Source organism: Mesitornis unicolor, unplaced genomic scaffold (genome assembly GCF_000695765.1).
Source record: "Mesitornis unicolor isolate BGI_N332 unplaced genomic scaffold, ASM69576v1 scaffold21004, whole genome shotgun sequence".
In the NCBI taxonomy this organism is placed as follows: Eukaryota; Metazoa; Chordata; class Aves; order Mesitornithiformes; family Mesitornithidae; genus Mesitornis; species Mesitornis unicolor.
The window spans coordinates 5,072-28,264 of record NW_010178339.1 but is presented as its reverse complement, the minus strand read 5'-3'; the positions used below and the strand labels follow the sequence as shown (position 1 = coordinate 28,264).

General features: G+C 44.8%; 1 protein-coding gene across 1 annotated transcript; it reads left to right on the top strand.

Moving 5' to 3' along the window:
• The first annotated feature begins 625 nt into the window (after nt 1–625).
• PDPR (pyruvate dehydrogenase phosphatase regulatory subunit) lies at nt 626–20,163 on the top strand. Its single transcript, XM_010182422.1, has 17 exons — nt 626–852; nt 3,097–3,230; nt 4,206–4,287; nt 4,379–4,542; nt 5,755–5,876; nt 6,700–6,817; nt 8,173–8,322; nt 11,078–11,270; nt 12,804–12,928; nt 14,580–14,735; nt 14,825–14,958; nt 15,344–15,492; nt 16,815–16,927; nt 17,283–17,377; nt 18,026–18,115; nt 18,392–18,574; nt 19,514–20,163. The coding sequence occupies exons 1-17, from the start codon at nt 626–628 to the stop codon at nt 19,916–19,918; spliced, it is 2,640 nt and encodes an 879-aa protein (XP_010180724.1). The 3' UTR covers nt 19,919–20,163.
• Nucleotides 20,164–23,193: the final 3,030 nt, after the last annotated feature.

The following is a 23,193-nucleotide window of genomic DNA, read 5'->3' as shown; positions in this document are numbered from 1 at the left end:
TGTTGAATGCCGGCTTCGCTCACTGGGCTGAGCCGCTGTGTGCTGGTACCACAGTCAGGGGTCCCGGGTAGCACCCAGTGGTAAAACTGGCGTTGTCGGAGAGCGTGTCTCTGGTTCCTTGTCGCAGTGACTCTGGTCACAGGCTTTATTTCCTTCCTCAGGTCAAGGCCTGACAATAACCAAGACTATTTGTGCCCTCTTAACCTCAGTCTTTATGACAGATTGCAGAGCACGTTCTGTGCCTGCTGGCTTCCTCTGCCCGCTGTTGTGAGGGCGTTCTTGCCGTTCTTCTCCAGCTTTTGTTTGGTTCTTTGCTCCTTGTCAAGTTATGCTGGCGTGAGAAACAGAGGAGCAATGCTCTGTACCCATTGTATGATCTGAGTTTAAATCTTACTAGTGAGTCTGTGGTTTCAGGACAGAGGAGCTGCTCTCCTGTTTGTTTACTCGTCAGCTTTCCTCTGTCCGCTTGTACCCAGCACACCATGTGGTGTTCACCGCTGCCAGCCCTGTGTGTCAGAAGTGGTAACGTGATTCTCGTCTCTTCCTTCCTAGAAGGAGTGGTTGTGAGGTAACACCTGAACACATCTAGGTGGTGCTTTAAGAACACTGACAACTAGCTGCCGGGATGTTTCTCCGATTACTGTCAGATGTCCGGTGGGGGGCAACTAACCCAAAATGGAGAAGAATGACCTGCTCCCGGCGACGTACCTCAAGTACAGCAGAACCTCACCCGCTTTCCTTACCAGCACAGGCGCAGGTCGTCATCTGCGGTGGTGGAATCATGGGCACCTCCGTGGCGTATCACCTTTCCAAGATGGGTTGGAAGGATATAGTCTTACTTGAGCAGGGCAGGTAAGGATTTCTGGTAAAACCAAAGAAGTAAGACTGCCGTGTGTAGCAGCGCATGCTGGGATGTGTTATTTCCACCTCTGTGCCTAAACTTGGACTCACAGAATATTCTTATTCTGAAGAACACTTACTACTTCTTGCCAGCACGGAGCAGATCTGCAAAGTGAAGGGTGTCCCTTGTGTGGCTGTGGTGGCTGAGCCTTGGTTAAGGGCCAGACTCCCACACAGCCACTCACTTTCCCTCCTCAGCAGAATGGGGAGAAAGTAGGCTGAGAAAGCTCGTGGATCGAGATAAAGACATGGAGATTGGTTACCAGTTACTGCTGTGGGCAAACCAGACTTGCCTTAGAGAGAACTAATTCTAAATAGTTAAAGAATTACTTAATTTCATGCCAGTTAAAATAGATTCAGATAGTGAGAGACAGATGCCAACCATTATAACACCACCTTTCCTTTCCCATGCTCAACTACTTCACTCCTGTACTCCAGGGTCATGTCCCCCCCACTCTGCCTCAAGAAGTGCAGGGGTGAGTGGTGGGGGTATGGGACTGAGCTCCAGTGCAGCTCCTCTGCAGGCTGCAGCTCCTGTCAGGAGAACTCTCCCTTGGCGTGGGTTTTCCACGGACCACAGTTCCTTTGGGAGAGACCCATCTGCTCCAGTGTAGTCACAGGAGGTCATTTAAAACACAACGCGGCTACAAAGATGAACTATCTTAATTGAACTAAAAATCTGTGTAAATCATCCGGCCCCTATTGATTCTCTCTAGAAGTAGGATGCGATACATACATAAAATATTGCACCGCTAGCAGAGCTCAAAAGAGACTGTGGGAGGTGTGGAGGTTATAAGCAGACATCACTAAAACATCACCCTGTAAGCTGGTTAAAGGCTCAGCTTACCCACTTTAACGAAACTTAACGGTTTAGCACTGTTAACACTAAACTTTTGCATGGTTTAGTGGCTGGCTGTAGTAACAGCTCTGGCCATTGCTGTTTGGCTGAATACAAACCTTTGTGCGCTGCCCGGTGAATTAGATCTGCAGTCCGTGACAAAGTACATAGATCCTGTTGAAAGGTGACTGTGCAGCCTGTACCTGTTTAGATTTCTGCTTTGGAGGTGGATTTGTGGTGTTTTCAGTGAGCAATTTGGGAACCTTGGGCATGAGGCAGTGCTAAGACTTCAGGGGTTTCGAGAAGCGTTTATTGCCTGGGAAGCAGATCCTGCGAAGTTCTTTGTAGCTGCAAAGAGAGGAAACTGGATAATCTCATCTGGGACCTTGTGAGCTGTGTCCTTTGAGTGGAATTAGCTGCTGGCCTTCATTTGTAAGGGAATGTAATTTTTACTGGTCTGGAGTGGGGTCTGAATACCCTGTTACAGATCTCTGTTAAGTTAGATGCTGTACAAGCTCAATCTGAGCTCAAGGAAAAGGCACTGTGTTGTATTAGCAGAAATGTCTTATGTGAAGCGTAGCATGGTGAGACCGTGCTTCAGCTGTTCCGGTTGTGGCGTAGCAAAAAGGATACCCGACTCACCTGATTTTTAGGTTGAATTTCTGAGAGGATGTGGCCATGCTAGGCCAAAAGCCCTCTTGTCAAAAGCTTGCAAAGGCAGCTAGAAAAACGCAGAATTCGTTGAGCAGCAGGAAAGATGACTTAGAAGTGTTGTGGAAGCACGTTGTGAGAGAAATGCTTACATCTAATTGTCTTGTCTTCACCTGTCCATGCTGCAGGGAGATTTAATATCTCTGTCTCCACCAGGTAGCTAGATGGACAGTGGCTTAAGGGCAGTTTAAAAAGGGACAAGGAATATGTGTACCTGTCTGTGGCAGTTGCTGCACAGGAAGAGCAGCTTGTTCTTGCTACAAACTGCAAAGATGCAAGCTTCAGATCCTGAGTTAATTTTCATTTGAGGTAAATCCTGCTTTGGAGAAATAAAGAATCAGGTAGGCAAGTTGTCTTGAGCATAAGGTAGTTTTATTCAAGTGCTTTTGTTGAAGAATTTCAGTGTTTAGAGCTAGGTAAAGAGGAATGGGTTTGGAATACAATGCATTCTCAAAAGTGAGCTAAAGGAAAAGTATTCCAGAGGTTGCATTATTCCTGCACCATCCACCTTACAGCTTTTGGTCTGATGTGCTGGGGGGAGAGGTTGCTGCCTGGTCTGTGCTGCCAGCAGAGCCGCTGGAGCCGCCTGGCAAGGGGGGCTCACCTCTCCTCGCCGCATGAGGCCTTCTGTGCCACTTCTCCTGCAGGTTGGCTGCTGGTACCACTCGCTTCTGTGCTGGCGTCGTGAGCACAGCCAGGCACGTGTCCATCGAGCTGAAGATGGCAGACTATTCCAACAAGCTCTACCAGCAGCTGGAACAAGAGACGGGAGTCCAAACAGGTACTAAAAGTGTCATCATTGAGTAGTCTTTGGGAAGCTGAACCAAGGTATTGACGCTGAAATATGGATGTACTTTTACAATGTCTTAAGAGGTGGTAGTTCCTGTTCAAAAATTACATCTTTGGACTGAATCAGGTGCAAAGGGATGTTCCTAACGTAACCGGAAGAGTGGGAAGAAGGGTATGAGATGGGCCAAATGAAGGCAGAACACCTGCAGACTGGGATCATTTTATGTTTTCTGAAACTTGGGCAAATGGAGGTGAAGTTCCACAAGGACACCGAAGTGTTTTGCAGTGACTGAAACAAATGGCCCATTTTCAGCACCAATTCACCTCTCAAAAAGAGAAGGTTAACAGGAGCACTAAACATAGGCAAAGCAAGATAGCGTACTCTAGTCTCACCTGGAAATAACAAGAAAAAGTTGTGCTGAAATTCTTCCTCTCCCTCTAAAATGCTCCTGCAGGCACTTGGTAGGAAGAACTTGGTCACTGAAGGTTTTCTGTTGACGAGGACTTGTTGAATTATCTTGGGCACGACAGAGGTTAATGACTGTGCTTGTAAATAAGATTCATATTAATCCATTGCAGGTGGTAGAGTCACAAAGTAACTGCATTTAGTTGTTGAGGTTTTATTCTTCTAAGTAGTTATTGGATCACGTTTCCACTTTTTTTTGCCAGTAACCTGTCTCTCTTTTAATAGGTACCATGTGTGAAGTTTAATTTTTTTATTTAAACATGAGTAAATGTAGTAGAAAGAGAACACAAGTCAGAATTACGTTTCCTTTTTGATAAGCTGACCGATGCAGTTTGTAATTACTAGCTGATAAGCGTTTAAAGTTATCTGGGGAATCTGGGATTTCCAGGCTCCTGAGTAGTGGAAGCAATGGGTCTGCAATTAAATTAAAGCAATGGGTCTGAGATTTAAAGGAATTCAAGATCCTGTCCAAATCTGACTTGAGTTTGGTCATTGTCATAGGGTACGTGAAGACAGGCTCTATTTCACTGGCTCAGACTCAGGACCGACTAATCTCTCTGAAACGCATTGCTTCATCACTGAAGTACGTATGAGCAGGAAATACAACTGATCTCAAGTCTGCCCCAGCTCTCCTGCAAGACTAATGATGGCGTTTTTCTTGTCTTCTGTGGCAGTGTAATGGGAATACCTTGTGAAATTATCACCCCAAAGCAAGTGGCACAGCTCCACCCACTGATCAACATCCATGACCTTGTGGGGGCCATGTATGTGCCAGAAGATGCACTCGTGTCATCTGCCAATGTGAGTCTGGCTCTGGCGACCGCTGCCTCACGGAACGGTACGAGGGTTTTTTATCTATAGAGTGCTCTTCTGCATGATAGTCAGCTTCTTTCCAGGAAAGAAAATTATGTTCTGCATCTCTTTTGGTTCTCTAGCAGAGCACTGAGGACCAAAACTTGGTTATTTCTGTCAGGTTCAGATGCTTGTTTCTCAAAACAGCAGGCTATTTTTAACATACTGAATCTTTACAGACCTGCTGTGATAGATCGAGCACCAGCTTGTCATCCTTACTGGTTATATCTTTCTCTGAATAAGCACACACACTCTTTTATCATAGAAACAATCCTTTGTAGGAACTGACTTAAAATTACACATCCATAGAGTTTTAATTACTTACAAATGAAACTGTGTGTGACAGTCCTTGTGAAATATTTCACTGGGCACATATGCTTTGGAAATGGGCTTGGGAGTGTAGTAATAAATGCTGTTTGCCCAGCACTTTGGCAAATTTGGGGTGGTCTCAATGTGGGAGAAGGGTTAGATATGATAAGAGATGAAGCTCATTAAGGATGAAAATCCATCAGGTTGGAAGAAGCTACTTAGGAAGATACCTCTCTTAGTTTTGTTTAGTGCAGGTTGGTTTTTTTTGCATAATGTTAATTGATTGTTTTACAAAATTATTGATTTCCCATAAAAGAACCAGACTTGCTCTCTGAAACCGCAGACTTTGTTGTATAAAGGAATTGTAATGGAAAGCATAGGAGGTTGGAGCATAGGAAGTTCTGTGCGAACATAAGGAAAAACTTTGTCAGTGTGAGGGTGCCAGAGAATGGCCCAGGCTGCCCAGAGAGGTTGTGGAGTCTCCTTCTCTGCAGACATTCAAAACCCGCCTGGACGCCTTCCTGTGCAACCTCATCTGGGTGTTCCTGCTCCAGCAGGGGGATTGGACTGGATGAGCTTTGGAGGTCCCTTCCAACTCCTGAGATTCTGTGAAATCCTTAGCTGAGACTTTTTTCACATTGATACTAGGATGTATTTATCACCCAGATAGCCACATCAGGAAAGAGTACTGCCACTCTTCACAGCCTCAGCCTTTACTTGATGTACACATTGTTCACATGACGTTTTACAGATAACAGGGTTTCACGTAAAAATTATTGGGCCAAGCACAGAAATGTTGTCTTAGGTTGAGTTTAGGGGTTTAATGTTAGCAGCCTGGCACATTAGAAAGAAGGCTTGTGATGTACTGACTTTCTGATGTCCTCTTCAGGTGTCCAGATTCACGAACGGACGAGCGTCAGTCATGTCTCAGTCCAGAAGGGTCGTGTGACTGGAGTCGAGACCGACAGAGGACACATTCAATGCCAGTACTTTGTCAACTGTGCTGGCCAGGTTGAATCATTAACATTTTTCTTTCTTTTTCTTTCTTTGGTTAAGAACACATGCAATTTCCTCAAGGTTTTGGGGTTTTTTTCTTCTTTTTTTTATGGTTTGTGCTTTGGCTTGGTTTACTGGAGTAGATCAAAGTCATGTTGTTCGGCTTTGGAGATGAACAGGGGTGTGCTATTTGCTTGGCACCAAAGGCTGGATGTTAACCTGCTGAGGAGCACCCTGCAGCTTGTTGGTGCAGCTTTGCCTGTGGTTTGTGTCGTGAGGGCTGCACCCTTCTGACAGGAAGAATTTTGCTTTGGCTCTTAGTGAGACAGTTACGTCTCTCTGTACTCTTCTCTCTGTCTCTCACACGCGCACTGAAAGTACCTTTTTTGTTGTTTTTGTTAGTGTCATGTCTTCTGTCTGAAAATACATCTGACAGTTGCTGTCTCTCAGCTTGCAGCTGGCTGTCTTATGGGGTCGCAGCAGCACAGGCACATAAATCCTGACTGTTCTGCTTTTTGAGGCTGCGCCTAGTGTTGACTTTGGTGTTCAGACCTTATTTTGCTTTCATATTTTAAGTTAATACTTAGTCCTGAATCGGGGCCCCACTTTTCTGGATCTTCTATGAGAAACAGAACAACAGTCTTTGTCCTGAGCAGTTCAAATTCTAAGCAAAGAGAAAAAAAAAAGAGTGTCTGTTTAACATTTAGGGGACTAAACCAAATCTTATTTGGCCTGCTATGAAAGCAAACCCACAGAGGGGATCTGTGCTTTTGTCCTGCCTTTTCTTATTGAGTTAATTTTCTCCTTTTGGATTCTAACATGCACTTTTTTATTTCAGTGGGCCTATGAGTTGGGCCACTCTGGGGAGGAACCAGTCAATATCCCACTCCATGCCTGTGAGCACTTCTACCTCCTGACACATCCTTTGAAGGAACCTCTGGCAAGCGACTTACCAAGTAAGGATTCCCCAGCTCTACCTCACTTTTCTTGGTCAATTTTATCTTCCTTTCCAAGGCAGCGCATGGTTTGTGACATGAAGGCCAACTGAGGGCTATCGGTTCTCAGCTCATTTGGGATTGTGAGGTACATTCGAGCTGAATTGCTCTGAATATCCTCTTTCAGTGGTAGAAAGAATCTTTTTCCTTACTCTTGGGAAAACTTCTGCTGCAGAAATTGATTTTTAGAGTTTGTCAGTCGACAAACAGCAGAATGCCCTTGACTAGTCGGTGTGTCTGAGACTTGGCTTGCTGCACCTGTGGGCTGGAGAGGGTGCTAGCCTTGGCACTATGTGTTTCCTTGCAGGCTGCTGTCCCCAAATGGCCCATCTATTCCTTTCCTCCAACTGAAGCTAAGGCTTTACAATGGCATTTACATGTCTATGAGCTGTAGGGGCAACCAAAGCACTAGAGGTAATTGCTCCTCCCTCCTGTTCTGGCTTTTGGATCTCTGAAAGAAAAGCCCTTGTGTTTGAAAACTGTGGTTGGGAAGTAGAAAGCTTTGCTTATTTACTCTCAGCCTTTAGCAAGAGTTTCTGCTTTTAGTGAGCAATGTATATATACTCTCCAAAGAATTTGTCTTTCTGACCAGAGTCTCTTGAGTTCTTTGCTTTTATGTGGCTGAGTAATTTTAAAAAATAATAAAATATATGTATTCACACATAGCTATCTATATATAGAGAGATATATACTCACAGGTTTTCTGTACATGGAAAAAATTGCTGTGAAACATGTCCAGTGGAGTAGGATAAATGCTTCAAGTTGACACTACCACTGGAAGAAGCAATCCTGACCTGACTGCTGGTCTGCACCTCAGTGCTGCCCACCTTCCTTGTGCTGGTGGCCTGCAGCAGACTGGATCATGACACATCCCCTTTAAATTAACTGTTCTTAATACAGGAGAAAGAGGGGGAGGGCAGGACATCTCCTGATGGAAGAGGTGATCTTGGGTGCAGTTCCAGTGGAACTAAGCCAATATAATTTCTTAGAGGTGTCACGGGGGATCTGATTCCCCCTTGTGTCCTCCCATTCCTGGTAACACTGTCCTGGTGGCTTGGGTGCTCTTCAGGTTCAGTTCGGTCTACTGTGCTGCCCAAAAGTTAACCTGCATGGTTGTGAAGGAGTTAGTGCTGGTTTAGTAACTAAACTGGCTCAAAAATGGTGTGAAAGGTTGGGCTTGGGGGACTGAGATTGTCTCTTCTCGTGTCAGCTTGGCCCAGCCTGCCATCAGACCCCATCGTTGGCATTTGTGGAACAGCCTGAGACAGCCACCCCTTCTCTCAATTCCCTTCCCACCTCTTTTCTTTCCTCTGCAGCTATTGTAGACCCGGATGGCAGGATCTACATACGCAACTGGCAAGGTGGCATCCTCTCGGGAGGCTTTGAGAAAAACCCCAAACCTCTCTTCACAGAGGGACGGAACCAGCTGGAGATTCAGCACCTTCAGGAAGACTGGGATCATTTTGGTACGTTGGGGAGGAAAGATTCCCACGGCAATGAAACACGTGGCTTCAGCAGAAGGCTGAGTGAGCAATAATGCTGCCTCCTGTTGACCAGCTAGCCTGTGCCTGCCTTTACCTGAAAGGTGTGGGAAAGATGAATGTTCTCTCAAATTCATCCATCTCTTTATTTGTCAGTAATTTGCATAAAACCCCAAGGACTACATCAATACGTGTGTAGTGTTTAAAAACACCCGCTAACCCCTCAGGACGTATTATTTTCCTCTAGTGCAATGAGGTACTGCATGAACCTTCCAGCGCTCTTCTTCCATTTCATTTGATTTTTGACTGTCAGTGCCACATGTTGCTGCTCCTGTGACGCTGTACATCAGCACTGCTGACCTGCCACGCAGCCGTGGTGTTTTGTTTCTGCAGCTCTTCAGCAGTGACTGCCAAGTGCACTTCCATCGGTGGCGGTTGCTTTGTGGACAGAACTTGGTACTCTTGCTTCCCAGACTTCATCCCACTATTGACAGTGGTGCTTTATTATATTCCAAATGTTCTGGCTTTCTCTGTCCATTTTATTGGATTCTATTTTTATGTTCTGCATGTACTTTCACGTGGACGGCTCTTTCTGTAAGAAGGAACGTGGCCTGACCTGAGTCCCTTTCTTTACTTTTTTTCCCCCTCTTTTATGCCTGGTAGGTTTGTCTGTGCCCTCTGATCTTCAAATTTGCCCTTTTTCAGGGATCCAGTTTTCCCTAGTGTCAGAGCTCTGTGTATCCCTTTGTGAATGCACGTGCCTCTGCCTGTGACTCTAGGCACAGATGGGCTTTCACTGATTTCTTTCTGCACTGGTAGCGTATTCTTCCAGCCGCTCCCCAGGTTAAATTGGTTCCTTTTCCTTCCATTTCTGTGAAATACCGTATTGATACTAAAAAAGGTTAAACTGCAGGGGGTGGAGCCAGGATGGGGTGCAGTTTTGTGCTGGCATATGCTAAAGGTTTTTAGATCTGTAGATGCCTACAGACTTGCTTGAAGATACTAACTTTGCTAATGAGTTGCTCGAGCTCTGCACCCACTTCCTTTGTGGTTTTCTAGGTACTACTGAAATGAAAAGGCGCTGCTTGCTGGCACCCACAGATTGCCCATGTTTGGAAGCAACTGCGTGTGGTGTTCCAGCCTGACGCTTTTATCAGTTCAGATAGACCAAACAGTTGAGCAGAGTCAGAGCTTACTCAGCCACTATTTGATCCTTTTCTAGGGCTGCAGTTCCTGTGGTTTGAGCTCTTGCATTACTGCGCTGATCTCTTTCATAGGATCACCTTTTGATTTTAAAATAACGTGTACAGTTGCTTAGATGTTGGGCTGGATACGAGAACAAATCTAATACTGATCCCTCTTTTATCAGTAAGGAAAAAAAGTCTGTAACTACAGGCTGTCACTCCAGGATTCTAATGCATGAGAGAGGGAAGGAAAAGAGCAGGTCAGGAAGGCTGGTTTTGTTTGTAACTTCTTAGGTAATGTGAAATACTGTTATTTTACTGCTTGAGTGTAAAGCTGAGGAATTTTATTAGTGCTGAATCTTGAGGGCTTTTATCTGGAGTACGATGCAGAGGTAACTTCTGGACAATAAAAATAAAGTAGATGGCTTATCCCTTTATTAATGCTCTCAAATGTCAGACTGTGAAGAATTGCCAAAGGACCTTTCCAGCATCACTGGGCAATGAAGTGGCAAGGGAATTCAATGAGGATAAATGTGAAGTGACGCAAGTGCAGGGGGATGTGTGGCGATGGTCTTATTTTCACCATGCAAAATGATGGGCTTTGAACTGACCCCGGGGTTGTATTAGTTCTATGAAGAGAGCAGCTCTGTAACAGTCAAAGCAAAAGGCAAGTTAGGAATTGTTAGGAGAGGAGCGGAAAACACAATCATTGTGCAACGTTAAATCCTTGGTTTCCCAGACATTAGGTGGTGTTCTATGCTCCCTAGCTCCAGAGGGTGTCCTATGAGTGGAGAAGGCCTGATGAAAGAGCAGGAAGAGGCTGATCATAGCTTTGGAATGGTTTCCAAGCAAGGAATGATTGAGTGGGCTGGGAAAAAGAGAAGACTGGCAGGTAATAAACAGAGGTCTATGAATGAGATGGACAGGATAGATGGGGATCTCCTGTTCACTGTCTCTTCTATTATGTCAACCTGGAGGCATCAAAAAAGGTTAACTGAGTGTTAATTTCGAAACAAAAGGAGGTGGTTCCTCATACAACAAATACTAAGCATGTAGGACTCCTTGTCAGTGTCTGTAGGAGGTTTTCATGAGTTTGGGGAAGACTGGTCAAGTACTTAGAAGAGAAATCAGTTTAGGGGTTACTAAGTAGAGAAAACATACCAGGTTTTTATGAAATCCTCTGAGCTGATGGTAAGTGGAGGCTGGCAGAGTGCATGGGACAAGTGTCATACATATTTACCTATTCTCGTTCCTTGCTAGGCATCTATTTGATGTCTGTTCCTATTGCTTTTCCTAACAAAACTGAATGTACTCTTGCACTGTCAAGAACAACACTGGGCTCTTGGTCTGGATCAGTATGGCTGCTTTTATTTCGAGTAGTTTGATTCCAGCCAGTAAACAGTTGATCCTGTGACTGTATTGAAAAGTTGAAGCAGTTTCCATCTGTTCAGATAACAGCGTGCCTCTGTCATGCTGTCCAGTTTGAAGGTGAAGTAGCTGAAATGCTTTGAGGCTGAGGGCTGTGACCCTTTGTCTTTGTTTGTCTGGTGTCCTAGAGCCGCTGCTGAGTGCCCTTCTGCGCAGGATGCCAGATTTGGAGGCTCTGCAGATCATGCAGTTGGTGAATTGTCCCGAGTCCTTCACGCCAGATATGCGGTGCATCATGGGAGAGTCGCCCACCGTGCGGGGCTACTTCGTTCTGGCTGGCATGAACTCAGCTGGTATCTCATATGGTGGGGGAGCAGGCAAGTAAGTGGTTTATCACTGTTGTGTATGTAAGATTTGAACCAAGAAAAGAGACTGTTCAGATGGTTCTTCTTTGTAGAATGTTCTGGTTGGTATTTGTCACTTCCTCTCTGACAAAGACTCCTTTTTCATTTCCAACTTGAGTCAAGGAGAGGAGTAGTTGCCATGTTCTGATTATGTTCTCCCGTGTGTGTTCCAAATCTGTGTTGGACTCTCCTCCTGTCGTGCACGCCTCTCCTCAGGTATCACATCTCAGCGATCAGCAGCCTGCAAGGGATCGAATAAGCTTCCTTAGAACTAACCGGTTTGATTTTGTTACCTACCAGGGAGAGATAAAAGCTTAGCAAAGCAGATATAGCCTCATCTTCTGTACTCCATGACCCCCTTCAGTTTATTATTTGGCTGAAGTCCTTGGGTCATTCAAGTTGACACAAGAGTTAATTTCTCTGAAAGCAGAATGAACTGGGTGCAGATGAAGCACCACATGTATGATGGCAGTACTTTTAAAGACTGTCCTCTACCAGTGTGCTAGGGCTGGAATAATTTCCCAGTAAAAGCGAGTTCCTGTGTCAATGCACATACTTTGACAAGGATCTAAGTGTGATCCCAGCAGTGAAGTTGCTCGCAGAAAGATCATCACTCCCTCTGATTGCCATTTGGTTTTGGCAGTCCAGCACCCCTTCTGCCATACAGCCTTCTTAACAAGCTGCTCATTTCTCATGACAGGTGTTAGTATCTGCATTTGTCTCCACGAGTTTCTGTCTATTGTCTAATAATTTAATTCACCAGGGAAGCAACTAATGATTCCTTTTCTTTGTCATGTAAAATATAGAGAACCTTTGTGGTGAGGTTCTCTAAGAATCAAAATTAATTTCTGAAGGTAAAAGCACTATTTGTCTGTTTGTTGCTACAGCCTGAAGATAAGCAGCTTAGCTTGCGAATGTAAATTTTAATGATCAGTCTCAAACCCCTTTGTTTTTCCGTTTACTGACTGTGAACAGATCCTTCTGCTCTGCTTTGGTCTGAGCTGCCTTTGTCCTTTAGCTCTGGAGCATGCCTTCCTCCTTCACTGCTAGAAGTGTAGCTAAACATAACTTGGCTGGCACCTCGTGCTGAAATGAATGCTGTCACTGATGGTTTGTGGCTGAGCCTACACCAGGTACTGAAAAATGACAAAGCAGTCAGCCTCCTAACTCCAACCTAAACGTACTCGGCTCCTCCTTTTGTAGCATAGCCCGAGGACTTGACACAGAGCCAGCCAGGCTTTCTCTCCAGGCTCTGGCTTCATTTACCACCTGTCCTTAACTTCCTGCTGCCCTGTATGTTTCATTCTATGGGGAAATCAATAATTTTGAGATCTGGTGGATGGGTTTTATAGAGGGAAACCTTCCAGATTCTGCTAGTGTTTAGAATACCGTGTTAGTTGTTTTCTGTTGCCCTACTGCAAGAAATTCTCATGTTCAGATTGCCTTGCTTCTGACTCTTTTCCTTGAGACATTGGCTGGTCTCTCAATCTTTCTTTACTTCTTCCATCAGGTACCTGGCAGAGTGGATGGTAAATGGGTATCCATCAGAAAATGTCTGGCCTCTGGATTTGAAACGTTTTGGTACCCTTCAGAGCAGTCGCACTTTCCTCCGTCACCGTGTGATGGAAGTAATGCGTAAGTGAAGTCTCTGCATTCAGTGCTGCCAAAATGTCCAAGACTTTCCCCTTTGCTCTTGCTGCACTGTCTCTCCTATGTCATCACTCTGAAAACCGTTTTCCTCCTTCCTGGCCTCCTTTTCAGCAATACAGCCTCTTCCCAGGAGAAAGGAAAGGTTGGGGTTTTTTGTGTTAGTGGTGTTCTTATTAACTTTTCTTCAAGAAATGCTGTTGGTACCATGCTCTCTCCTATTTCTGTGCTTTGCCTCTGGCACAGGGAAGTTTGTGTGTGTCATTGTAGGACTCCAGCCGAATAAAACAATACCAAGGTCTTAACTGGGAACATTACACTGTCTCAGATATTGATATTCTTTGCACATCGTGTCACTATGGAAATGCTGTCACTTCCAACTTAGGAGTATGTGATCCAGTTATCTTACATCATTCAGGATGTCCTTGGAGACATATTCTGCTTTCTCTGGTCAAAGTTTGTGATAAATAGCTTGCAGAATACATTTCAGATGTCATTGTTCCTGTCTAAAGCCATACTCAGTTTCCTCTTATTGTTTGATTATGTGTTGTGAGATAGCATGGACAACTTCTTTCCAGGTTTCATATAGAAGTATGAAGTGCTTCACAAGTTGCAAACATGAACAATTCTTTGAATAACAAGCCGAAACTAAAAATATGTGTTCAGGTCAAAGCAGAGAAGTTGGGTAAGCCTCTTAGCCTTGCTATTTCCAGGAAATAAAAACCTCATGCTTTGACCTTCCTCCCAGAAAAACCACTTTAATATTCTTGGCATTATTCTGCAGTGGCTTTCCAATATAAATCTCAATTCTCATAGCCACAGAATCACTCTAGTTTTTACAAAATAAGTATTGTATTTGGTTTCTGTCATGTTACGTTCCCATTCTAATCTATTCTTCCCTCTACCCACTCTTTACGAGTACCAATACCAGCTAATGCCAATAAAATCATTCAATCATTAGCTATGAGGCAACAACAATAGAAGTATTCAGTAAGAAATATTTGGCCTCTCTTCAATTTTAAACTGTTTATGACCTTTGTGAAAACATTTATAAAGAATTGTTTAGGACTCCTTGAGTTATTACTCCCCAATGGTAACCAAGGAGGATGCTAAACTTTTATTAGGGTAACTTGTTTATAAATAAGAATATTCTGTATTGGCTGAAAAGGTATAGGAGCCATTTGGAAAAGCTTCAGTAGTTAGAAAAGGCTGAACTGCCAATATTTAAGAAGGTGAATTAGATGATCCTTGTAGCTGTGGGCTGCCTACCCCAGCATTAGTATTGTCAAAACAAGTGTATGAGATAATGTGCCATTAGGGAAGAATCATGCATAATTAATGCTAGGCAACATGACTTCATGAAAAATAGAGAGTTCTTGTTATCTTGATAGTATTGTCGTGAGGCCGTAGGTGTCTATAAATACAAGCGTTCTGTGCAAATATTGCTACTCTGATTTTAAATAGCTATAAACAGACCAAAACAGATTTGTCCATTTTCAAAGACAGAAAAGCAAGGTCGGAGCTGTTTTGAGGAAATTTTATTAATGGTTCAGATATTAGTAAGTATTGATGATCTGGAAGAAGATTTTAGATGAAGATAATCGCTTTGCCTAGTAACGCATCTCTGTGACCATTGCAGCCCTCATGTATGATCTGAAAGTTCCTCGCTGGGACTTCCTGACTGGCAGGCAGCTGCGTACCTCACCGCTGTACGACCGTCTGGATGCGCAGGGAGCTAGGTGGATGGAGAAGCATGGATTTGAGAGAGTCAAGTACTTTGTCCCGCCTGGGAAAGGTGAGGTCGTATTTTCCTCTGCCTTAGTGCGTCCCTATTAGTCTATGTGAGCTCTTAGTTCATTCAGTTTTGTTTCTTCTTTACGTTAGATCTGCTGGATTTGGATCAGAGCAAAACCTTTTACAAACCAGACTGGTTTGATATTGTGGGTTCCGAAGTCAAGTGCTGTAAGGAGGCGGTTTGTGTCATTGACATGTCATCTTTTACCAAGTTTGAAATAAGTGTAAGTACCTAGGAGGTAACAAGGCATCAGCCTGGTAAAGGTGGTCTTTAGTTTATTATTGACTGCCTTTGCAAAACTCTGTGTGTCCTGTTGAGGACAGAGAGAGGAACTCAAGCTGTACGACCAAATTCAGGTTGTACCACAATATTTAGCATAGATTGCTTTTTGTCTGTCAGGAGCCCAATTTATAGAAAGACCAGCTTAGTCTATAAATAGAATTTGACCTCCAGCACTATGTCACCATTGCATCCTATCACGCTGGAGACATCAGAGTCACTATCATTACAAATTGAAAGAATTTGGGCCAGGACGTTGATGCAATCTTAAACTGCCCCAGCGGATTTGTATTGCTTCTCTGACTTTCTCTCTGTCTCAATTCCTGTAGTCCACAGGAGACCAGGCCCTGGAGAGTCTGCAGTATCTCTTCTCAAATGACCTGGATGTGCCAGTTGGGCATGTTGTGCATACAGGCATGCTTAATGAGAAAGGAGGTTATGAGAATGACTGCAGCATAGCACGGTTGAGCAAACGCAGGTAGGTATGCAGACAGCATCTTCATCCGTCATCCTTTGGGCATTAGAGACTTTAAGAACGTCTTAATGAAGATCATGAACGTTTTTCCCCCCTCTGTAAAGAAAAGTCACAATTCTCCACTTATATTCCTAATTCAGTAACCCAAATGAGAAGGAGCTCCTGAATTTGCCAGTATTGAGGAAAACACACCTCTTTATGGAACTACAGATACACAGAGATTTGTACAAAATATTAGGCCTTCGGATGTTTAGTTTCTCAATTGAAAGACAAATTGTTTTCAGCAGCCATTAGAATTTCTTAATTTAGGTCATCATTTAAAGTGCAAACCAAACAGTTCCCCATTGGCTCCTGGCCAATCTCTCTGTTGGAATTCCGTGCTGAAAATACTGGGTTTTGCTCATGGCAACTTGTGTTGCAGTGTGGACACCCTAATTCTCAGCTCTGTAATGCCCCACGGTTCTTTTTTGAGAACTGATGTGGTCACAAGATCTCGTCCTTGGACTCAGCAGTTTGGGTTCCCTTTGGCACTTAAAATAAACCAAACAGCTTCTCATTTTGAAACAAACTCTTTCACGGGCATGTCCCAGCTGAGCGTTGGTTTTATTTCTCTGGACTGTTTTCTATCCATGCTTTCATTGTGTTGATGTGAAAGCATTCTTCTTTGCTGCTCTTTCAATTAGAAACAGCTTTTCTTTCTCTTCTGTTCTGCATTCGTGTATTGCTTAGAAGTATTGTCCTTCTCTGTGTGAAAACAGCAGCTTTCTGCCTTGCCTAGTCATTACTGCAGATGTTATCTCTGTCAATAATGTACTCTAACTTGCACTTTGTATGAAAGAGACTTACACAATAAGTAGCTCATTTTCACGTATCAAGCGGAGTTCTATTTTTTGGAAACTTAATAATAGCCACCATTGTGTGTGAAAAGACTTCTACTGAAACAAGACGTTGCTGTGTGAGCCGAGCACTCTTCTGAATGTCAGAGTAGACAGAATCACTGGTCATGAAGAGCTGTGAATACCTTCTGCAGAATGATTGTGACTTTGGAGATGCCCTGTGAACTTTCTGTAGGTCTGCCTGTGTGCCACTTCTAGTTACTTCTTGTCACCAGACTGCTGCTAACGCTGGAAGGCTGGGGTTTCTTATCATGACAGATGTGATGGCATCAATCCAGAGACTTTAGCTGTGGCTTTCACAAACCAGCTTGCTTTGGTCTCCTGTTAGCTTGGAAGCTGCTGAATGGCTTCAGTAGCTCATGGAGGAAGAACGAACGGAATCATCCTGTGGTTGTACATTCATTGTTTCTTGGTTTCAATTTGTTCCAGCTTCTTCATGATTTCCCCTACTGACCAACAAGTCCATTGCTGGGCCTGGCTGAAGAACCGCTTGCCCGATGACAGCAGCCTGACCATGGAAGATGTGACCTGGAAGTACACAGGTGAGAAATCACTGAAAGCAGAGCCTGGAATCCCAAATGGTGTTTTCTGCTGCATGCCAATTAATTGTTTAAAGTGTCTAGAACAGTGGCTGTCTCTCCTTGCCAGACAGTTGCATATAACAGCAATTCAGAGACTTTGTTCTAGCAAGCCATGAGTTGGGAGACAGCTTTCCTTTCCTGTGGGCTATCAGGAGAGAGAGTTTAATGACTCTTTCCTCTGTTCCTAAATGTAAACATGCCTATCATTTCAATAATAACTAAGACTTTAGAAACTAGGACATGCATAAATGCAAGTTACGACGCTGGGCAAGACCCCTCCAGTCTCATTCTAGTACTGTTATCTTTCCCTCTTTAGCTCTCAATCTGATCGGCCCTCGTGCTGTGGATGTCTTGTCAGAGTTGTCATATGCCCCGATGACTCCAGAACATTTTCCATCTCTCTTTTGCAAGGTAGTGACTGTGCTTCCTTCCTCACACTGTTAGGTTTTTCAAAGCATGTGTAGGAGGAGAGAAGGAATTATGTTTTGGGTAGTTAGAGGTTAATTTAGATTTACATATAGATATACTGCAATTGCTGATCTAGGTTGGTAGTGTACTCACTAGGCTCACTTTAACTAATTCTCTTTGGGTTCTGCTTGCTAATTATATAGGTGAATATGCATTTGTTTTCGATATTCCACTCACTGTGGACTTGGTGCCATTAGATATCTTGGCATATTTTGTACAATCAGTTATGAAGCTGTCAGTCAGAGGAGCAGCTGGGGTCGGTGACTCGGGAGTCGTTGTCTCCTGTCAAGTTAAAAATCTGAGCAGATAGCTGCTATTCAGCTTCTGTCTTGTATCTCAAATACGAGCCTGTGTCCTGACCTAGTTCCAAGGCTTATTGCCAAGTGTCACGAAGTGGGTAGGAAGTCTGGATAATGTGGCATCACTGTTGGAATTTTTAAATATAAATTCTTTGCAAGCATGCACCAGTGGTGAATGGCAGTGAGGAAGGGGAGAGGGCTGGCCATTGTGGTTTGCATTATGCATTGTGCTCCTTCTGGATCTCTGTGCTGTGTTCCAGTTTGGATGATTTCACCCCCTCTGATTCTGTAGGAGATGAGCGTGGGCTATGCTAATGGCATCCGTGTGATGAGTATCACTCACACAGGAGAACCTGGATTCATGCTTTATATCCCCATAGAGGTAAGAGTACACTGTAGCCGTAGCTAATTAAAATAGTTGCTTGCATGCATAATCAGAAACACTTTCTGAGCTGACTCAGGGTAATGAAATGTCTGGACCGTACCATGGGAAAGCTGCCTGTAGGCACCAGGGTGATTTCTCTGCTTTGGATCACATTCCAGTTGGGCAGACCCTGTGCTCCGGAGCCAGGGTACAGTAACATCCGTGGGGGTGTCAGGTGCTGTCACGCTCTCCTGGGGTTTGTCTGCAGCTCTGTGTTTCACCCTTCCTTCGCAGTACGCCCTTCACGTGTACAACGAGGTGATGAACATGGGCCAGAAGTACGGGATTCGGAACGCCGGTTATTACGCGCTCCGCAGCCTGCGCATTGAGAAGTTCTTTGCGTTCTGGGGCCAGGATCTGGATGCCTTTACCACTCCTATGGAGTGTGGACGCGAGTTCCAGGTCAAGCTGGAAAAGGTACGCCCCCTCCTGCACTGGGGTGGGTGGGAGAGCAGGACTGGACTTGAAAAGACTCCTGTCCAGGTAGATAGATGTATTGGTTTTTTGATGGAGCTCTGTCCAGTGTGTAACTGTAACCTATATTCTTGTGCTTCATAAAGGTACAAGAAGACATATAAAAAATATAAAGAAACACAAAAATATTTTGTCTTCCTTCTTCCTGGACAGCATTCCCAGGGATCAGTGCAGCATGCTGTGTTGCTCATGTGTACACTGCTCACTCTTCTGGAGGGTGCTGTGTACCTTACAGACGCTCAGAGTTCATGTTTTTCCCAGCTGTTTGCCCAGTCTGGTGAAACAAAAGCCAGCCTGGGCACCAAGTGGCATTTAATGAAGTTAAATATGAGGATAGGTGCCAAGAACAGGTGTGCTCTGTTTTTGCTAAAGCAGAAGAGTTCTCTATTTTTACTAAAACACACAACAGCATAGAGTTGTATCCCACTTGGGGTGGCAGGTCACCTGCTTGCTGCCTTCTTGCATCTTTGTATGAGCCAAGACAAATGCTTATATCAAATAGCTCAAGAAAAAAATGTGAGGATTAGGGATACAAATTTCATATGTTGTTACAGTGTCGCTCTGGTTTATAAAACATGGTAGGCTTCTGGAACCAGAAAAATGGCAAACACTAGAATGATTACATGGTTTTCACTACAGTGAAAATTAGAATGAATTTTTGAAGGACCACTTCACAGATACTTTTGTGTCTTTTAACATCTGGAACAGCAAGCATGACAGGAAGGCCTCTGTCTGTGCTGGGCTTCTTGCACAGAGAAGCAACCTGTCTTGATAGGGCATGATTTCCAAGCATAAATTCACCCTGTGTCAGTAAGCTTGTCTGCTGAACAGCTGCTAGAGTTGACATTGCTTTCGTCAGCTGACACTTCCTTTTCTCCGCAGGGAACGCAGTTTGTTGGCCAGGAAGCGCTGCTGGAACAGAAGCAGAACGGTGTGTACAAGCGCTTTACCATGTTCATTCTTGAGGACCATGACACAGATATGGACCTCTGGCCCTGGTGGGGGGAGCCCATTTTCCGCAACGGCCACTACGTGGGCAAAACCACCAGCAGCGCCTACAGCTACACTCTGGAGCGCCACGTCTGCCTTGGCTTCGTGCATCACTTTGACGAGAAGACGGGAGAAGAGCTGGTGGTGACAACTGACTTCATCAACCAGGGCGAGTACGAGATCGACATTGCTGGGCAGCGCTTCCAGGCCAAAGCCAAGCTTTACCCCTTCAGCTCCCTCTTTGCGCAGCGTCGCCGCAAGGACGAGGTGGAACTGAGTGGCTACCAGAGGGAGTAGTGCTGGCCAGACCTGACCTGCTCCATTTCCCCAAGCTGGAGTCTTCTGCCACCGTCTTCAGTCCTTTCTCCTCACCCCATATATTTCTTTCTTTTCCTTTCTTGTCTTGCAACTTTTAAACTTTTTCCAGTGTGTTACATTTTGTATATTTTAAAACTTTAATTTCCAAGCTTTCGCTGTCTCCCTCCTTCAACCCTTTGCTTGCCAGGCTCCCCTGTGCCCCAGTGGATGAAGCCCAGTGCTGAGCGTGCATCCAGAAGTCTGTGGGAAGCCTGTGTAGGAGTGAACCCCACCAGAGGCCCTAACCTTATGGTGATGGGAAGGGTTCAGGTGAACCCCTGAGGACTACACCCTTCCCCTCTCGGCTCCAGCGTAAGGCAGAGGACAGCAGGTGTTTGCTGCCTGTAGTTCAGATGAACGCTGTGACTTCACCCTGCTCTCCGCGTATCCCGTTGTAGAGGGGTCGGTGCGGCGATGCACACAGCAATAGAACGATCAGCTACCTCACTGGCACGAGACAGCGTGGTGTGAGCAGCAGCCAAGAGACAGGTTTTGCTAGAGCCCAGCCTGTCACTGCCCCCCTTGCCCACCATTTATTTTTCCCCAAGAGGGAGCCAAGTAGGTTTAATCATCAGATCATTGAGGTGACAGTAGCGCCGGTAAGTTGGTTGTTGTTGGGATTGGATTTTATTGCGTGGGGTCACTGAAACTAAATGGCCTTCTATAAATATAATTGAAGAGCAACATGTGTGTTTCACTTCTGTAAAGGAATGGAATTTGTTGGGGGGTTTTTTATTAGCAAAAATACTGATTTCCAGCAAGGACAGATGTTAATGTTTAATGTTAATAGCAGTGTTGAAATGCTGCTTCTGTTTCAGCTGCACAGTGTACAGTCCCTTTGGGGATTTTCTTTCACTTTCCTTTGTTTATGTGACTCGGTCAAGCTCGTCTGGCAAGGTTCATGTAAAAGTTGTGTTGGTTTCAAGAACTTGAGCAGCAGGAGGGGACAACTTCTTGCATTTTCAGCTGCTCATTTTGAAGTTAGAGGAAAAGCCCCAGCGTTTGTCTCACCCGTGGTGCTGGCAGTATTGCAAGAAGCACTGGGTTTTCTTCTGATCGTGAGAGAGCATTGCAGCAGCTCCTTAGGAGCTCCTCTCAGATCTGCTGCACTTCTTACTTCTCTGTCTTGGTCGTACCTCAGCTGAAGGGAGTGAGTAGAGGGAGTGTAGAGAGTGTGGCAGTGGATTACAAATTGCTTTCCTTCAGCAGACCTCTTTGCCATCGAGCTCCTCATGCAGTTGCTTCAGAAGGTGCAACTGGGGTTCACCCCTTCTTCAAACGTCAAAATATGCTGGATCAAACGCTGATGGCAAATGGTAAAGGGAGGAGATGCTGAATTGTGTTGCACACATTTAAATCATCTTTTTTTCTTCCCATTGTGAGCACAATCAAAAGCAAAGGTTCTCCTTGTTTACTTGAAAAAGATCTGTTCAACGTTTTCCTTGCCCCTGCCATGCACACACACATCATGGTTTTTCTGCTCCAGCGTCGTACTTTCTGGAGTTCAGACTCAACCTTGCGCTGGTGTCTGCCCTGCCAGCTGTGATGAACACTTTCCCTGTGATCTAGCACCCTTTTGGGCACTTTCTTTTCCATTTAAACAGCGAGCATCAGCAGTGTAAATACGAGCACAAAACCTTGCCTGATTCCTGTTTTAAGTTTGCTTTCTGCTGCTTTAGTTGCTTCAGGTCTTGCTTCAGTTGAGTCGGTGCTCTGCCAGTTCCTGATCCAGATGTTCTCAGCATGCAAAAGGAGTCAGATGGCCCTGGGGCAGGGAAGGTGAAGGTCCAAACCCTTTACACCTCAAAGGAGGTTGGCAAAGCAAGCTGCCCCATCTAGGGTATTATGGAAGATGTGAAACCTCGGAGTGGAGAGTTGGGTGTAAGAAAATTAAGGATCTGAGCATGTGGTATAGTCAGCTGAATGTGGACGTCACTCCTTTGAGCGTGCTCTCTGTTGTGAATGGTAAATTCCTTTGTACTGTGTGAATCTTCAAGCATTTCAAACTTGCTTTTGACTTGAAATGCAAAACTTCCCTGGTCTCTGAAATGTCATGGCCATAATAGCACGGCTTTTGGAGACCTCGCAGCTCTGCGTGGCTGCTGTAGGCGGAGATGCCACTCGGTTGTCGTTTCTTCCAGATTCTCCCATTACTGCTCTCTGGGTTGAAACTTTGCCTGGTGTGTTAGAATTAACTGTTTAATTTAAAGGTTCATAAGGCACCTAACAGCAGTTTAAAATCCAATCACTTCTCGCATGCCTTTCCTGCACAGAGCGATCCTGTTATTCCAGTGCTGGATGTGTGTGCCAGGGAGGACCGCGGTCCCTCCGTTGGTTTTATGGGAAGTTGCTGTGCCTCCCTCATCCAGGCAAACAGGCGTTCAGCCAAAGAAGTGTTATACCTGGTACCTGGGATGTGTCTTCGAGCAGCCCTTCTGCTTGGAGTTTATCGACCATTTGTTGTTGCTGGTGAGGAGAAGACAACGTACGCAGCGAGCTGAGCTGCGTAAGGCAACTCCTGAAGGGGAGTTTTAGCTCGAGCCGTTCCGTTTGCGCAGAGTTGGCGCTGGTTCTGTCCAAACTGGGAAGCTAGCAGCGTGGTGTCCTCTACCAACCACTCCTTCCCGAAGGATCATTTAAATTGCAGCCAATTATATTCCTCTTGGTGGTTGTGATTATTTTTTCTTTTCCCTCATTTATAGGTGCCTGTTTGCTCCTCAGGCAACTTTAGATGCAGGCGTCTCTTCCCACAGTGGTTCTGACAATAAGGTTGTGTTTTATGAGCTACTTTTATCACTATGTCTTCTTAGGGTTTTTTTCTGTCTAGATCTATTGAGTTTTCAATACCAAAAATAGCGAAAATAATTTTCTGTCGTGGCGACAGATACAGCAGCGCTTTGGTAACGTTGCATTTGCAGTTTGAGACAGGTGGTTTGATAAGTCTGTGTCTTGCAGCTCATTAACGCCTACTCTGGCTTTCCCTGCTGTGAATCCTGGTTCTTGTCTCATATCCAGACCTGTGGACTTCGGCTGCTGGTCAAGTTTAGTCGCTTTAATTTCCTGCAGCTATTTTTAATCTTACAATGTTAAAGGGTATTTTTCCTTCGTCAACGTGATCACCCGTCAAGGGGACAGTTGGAAGCGTGTTTTAAAATAGCGCTGGATACCAAGGCCGAGGGACGTCCTTCCAGTGTAGTGTTTTCTTCCCGAGGTAT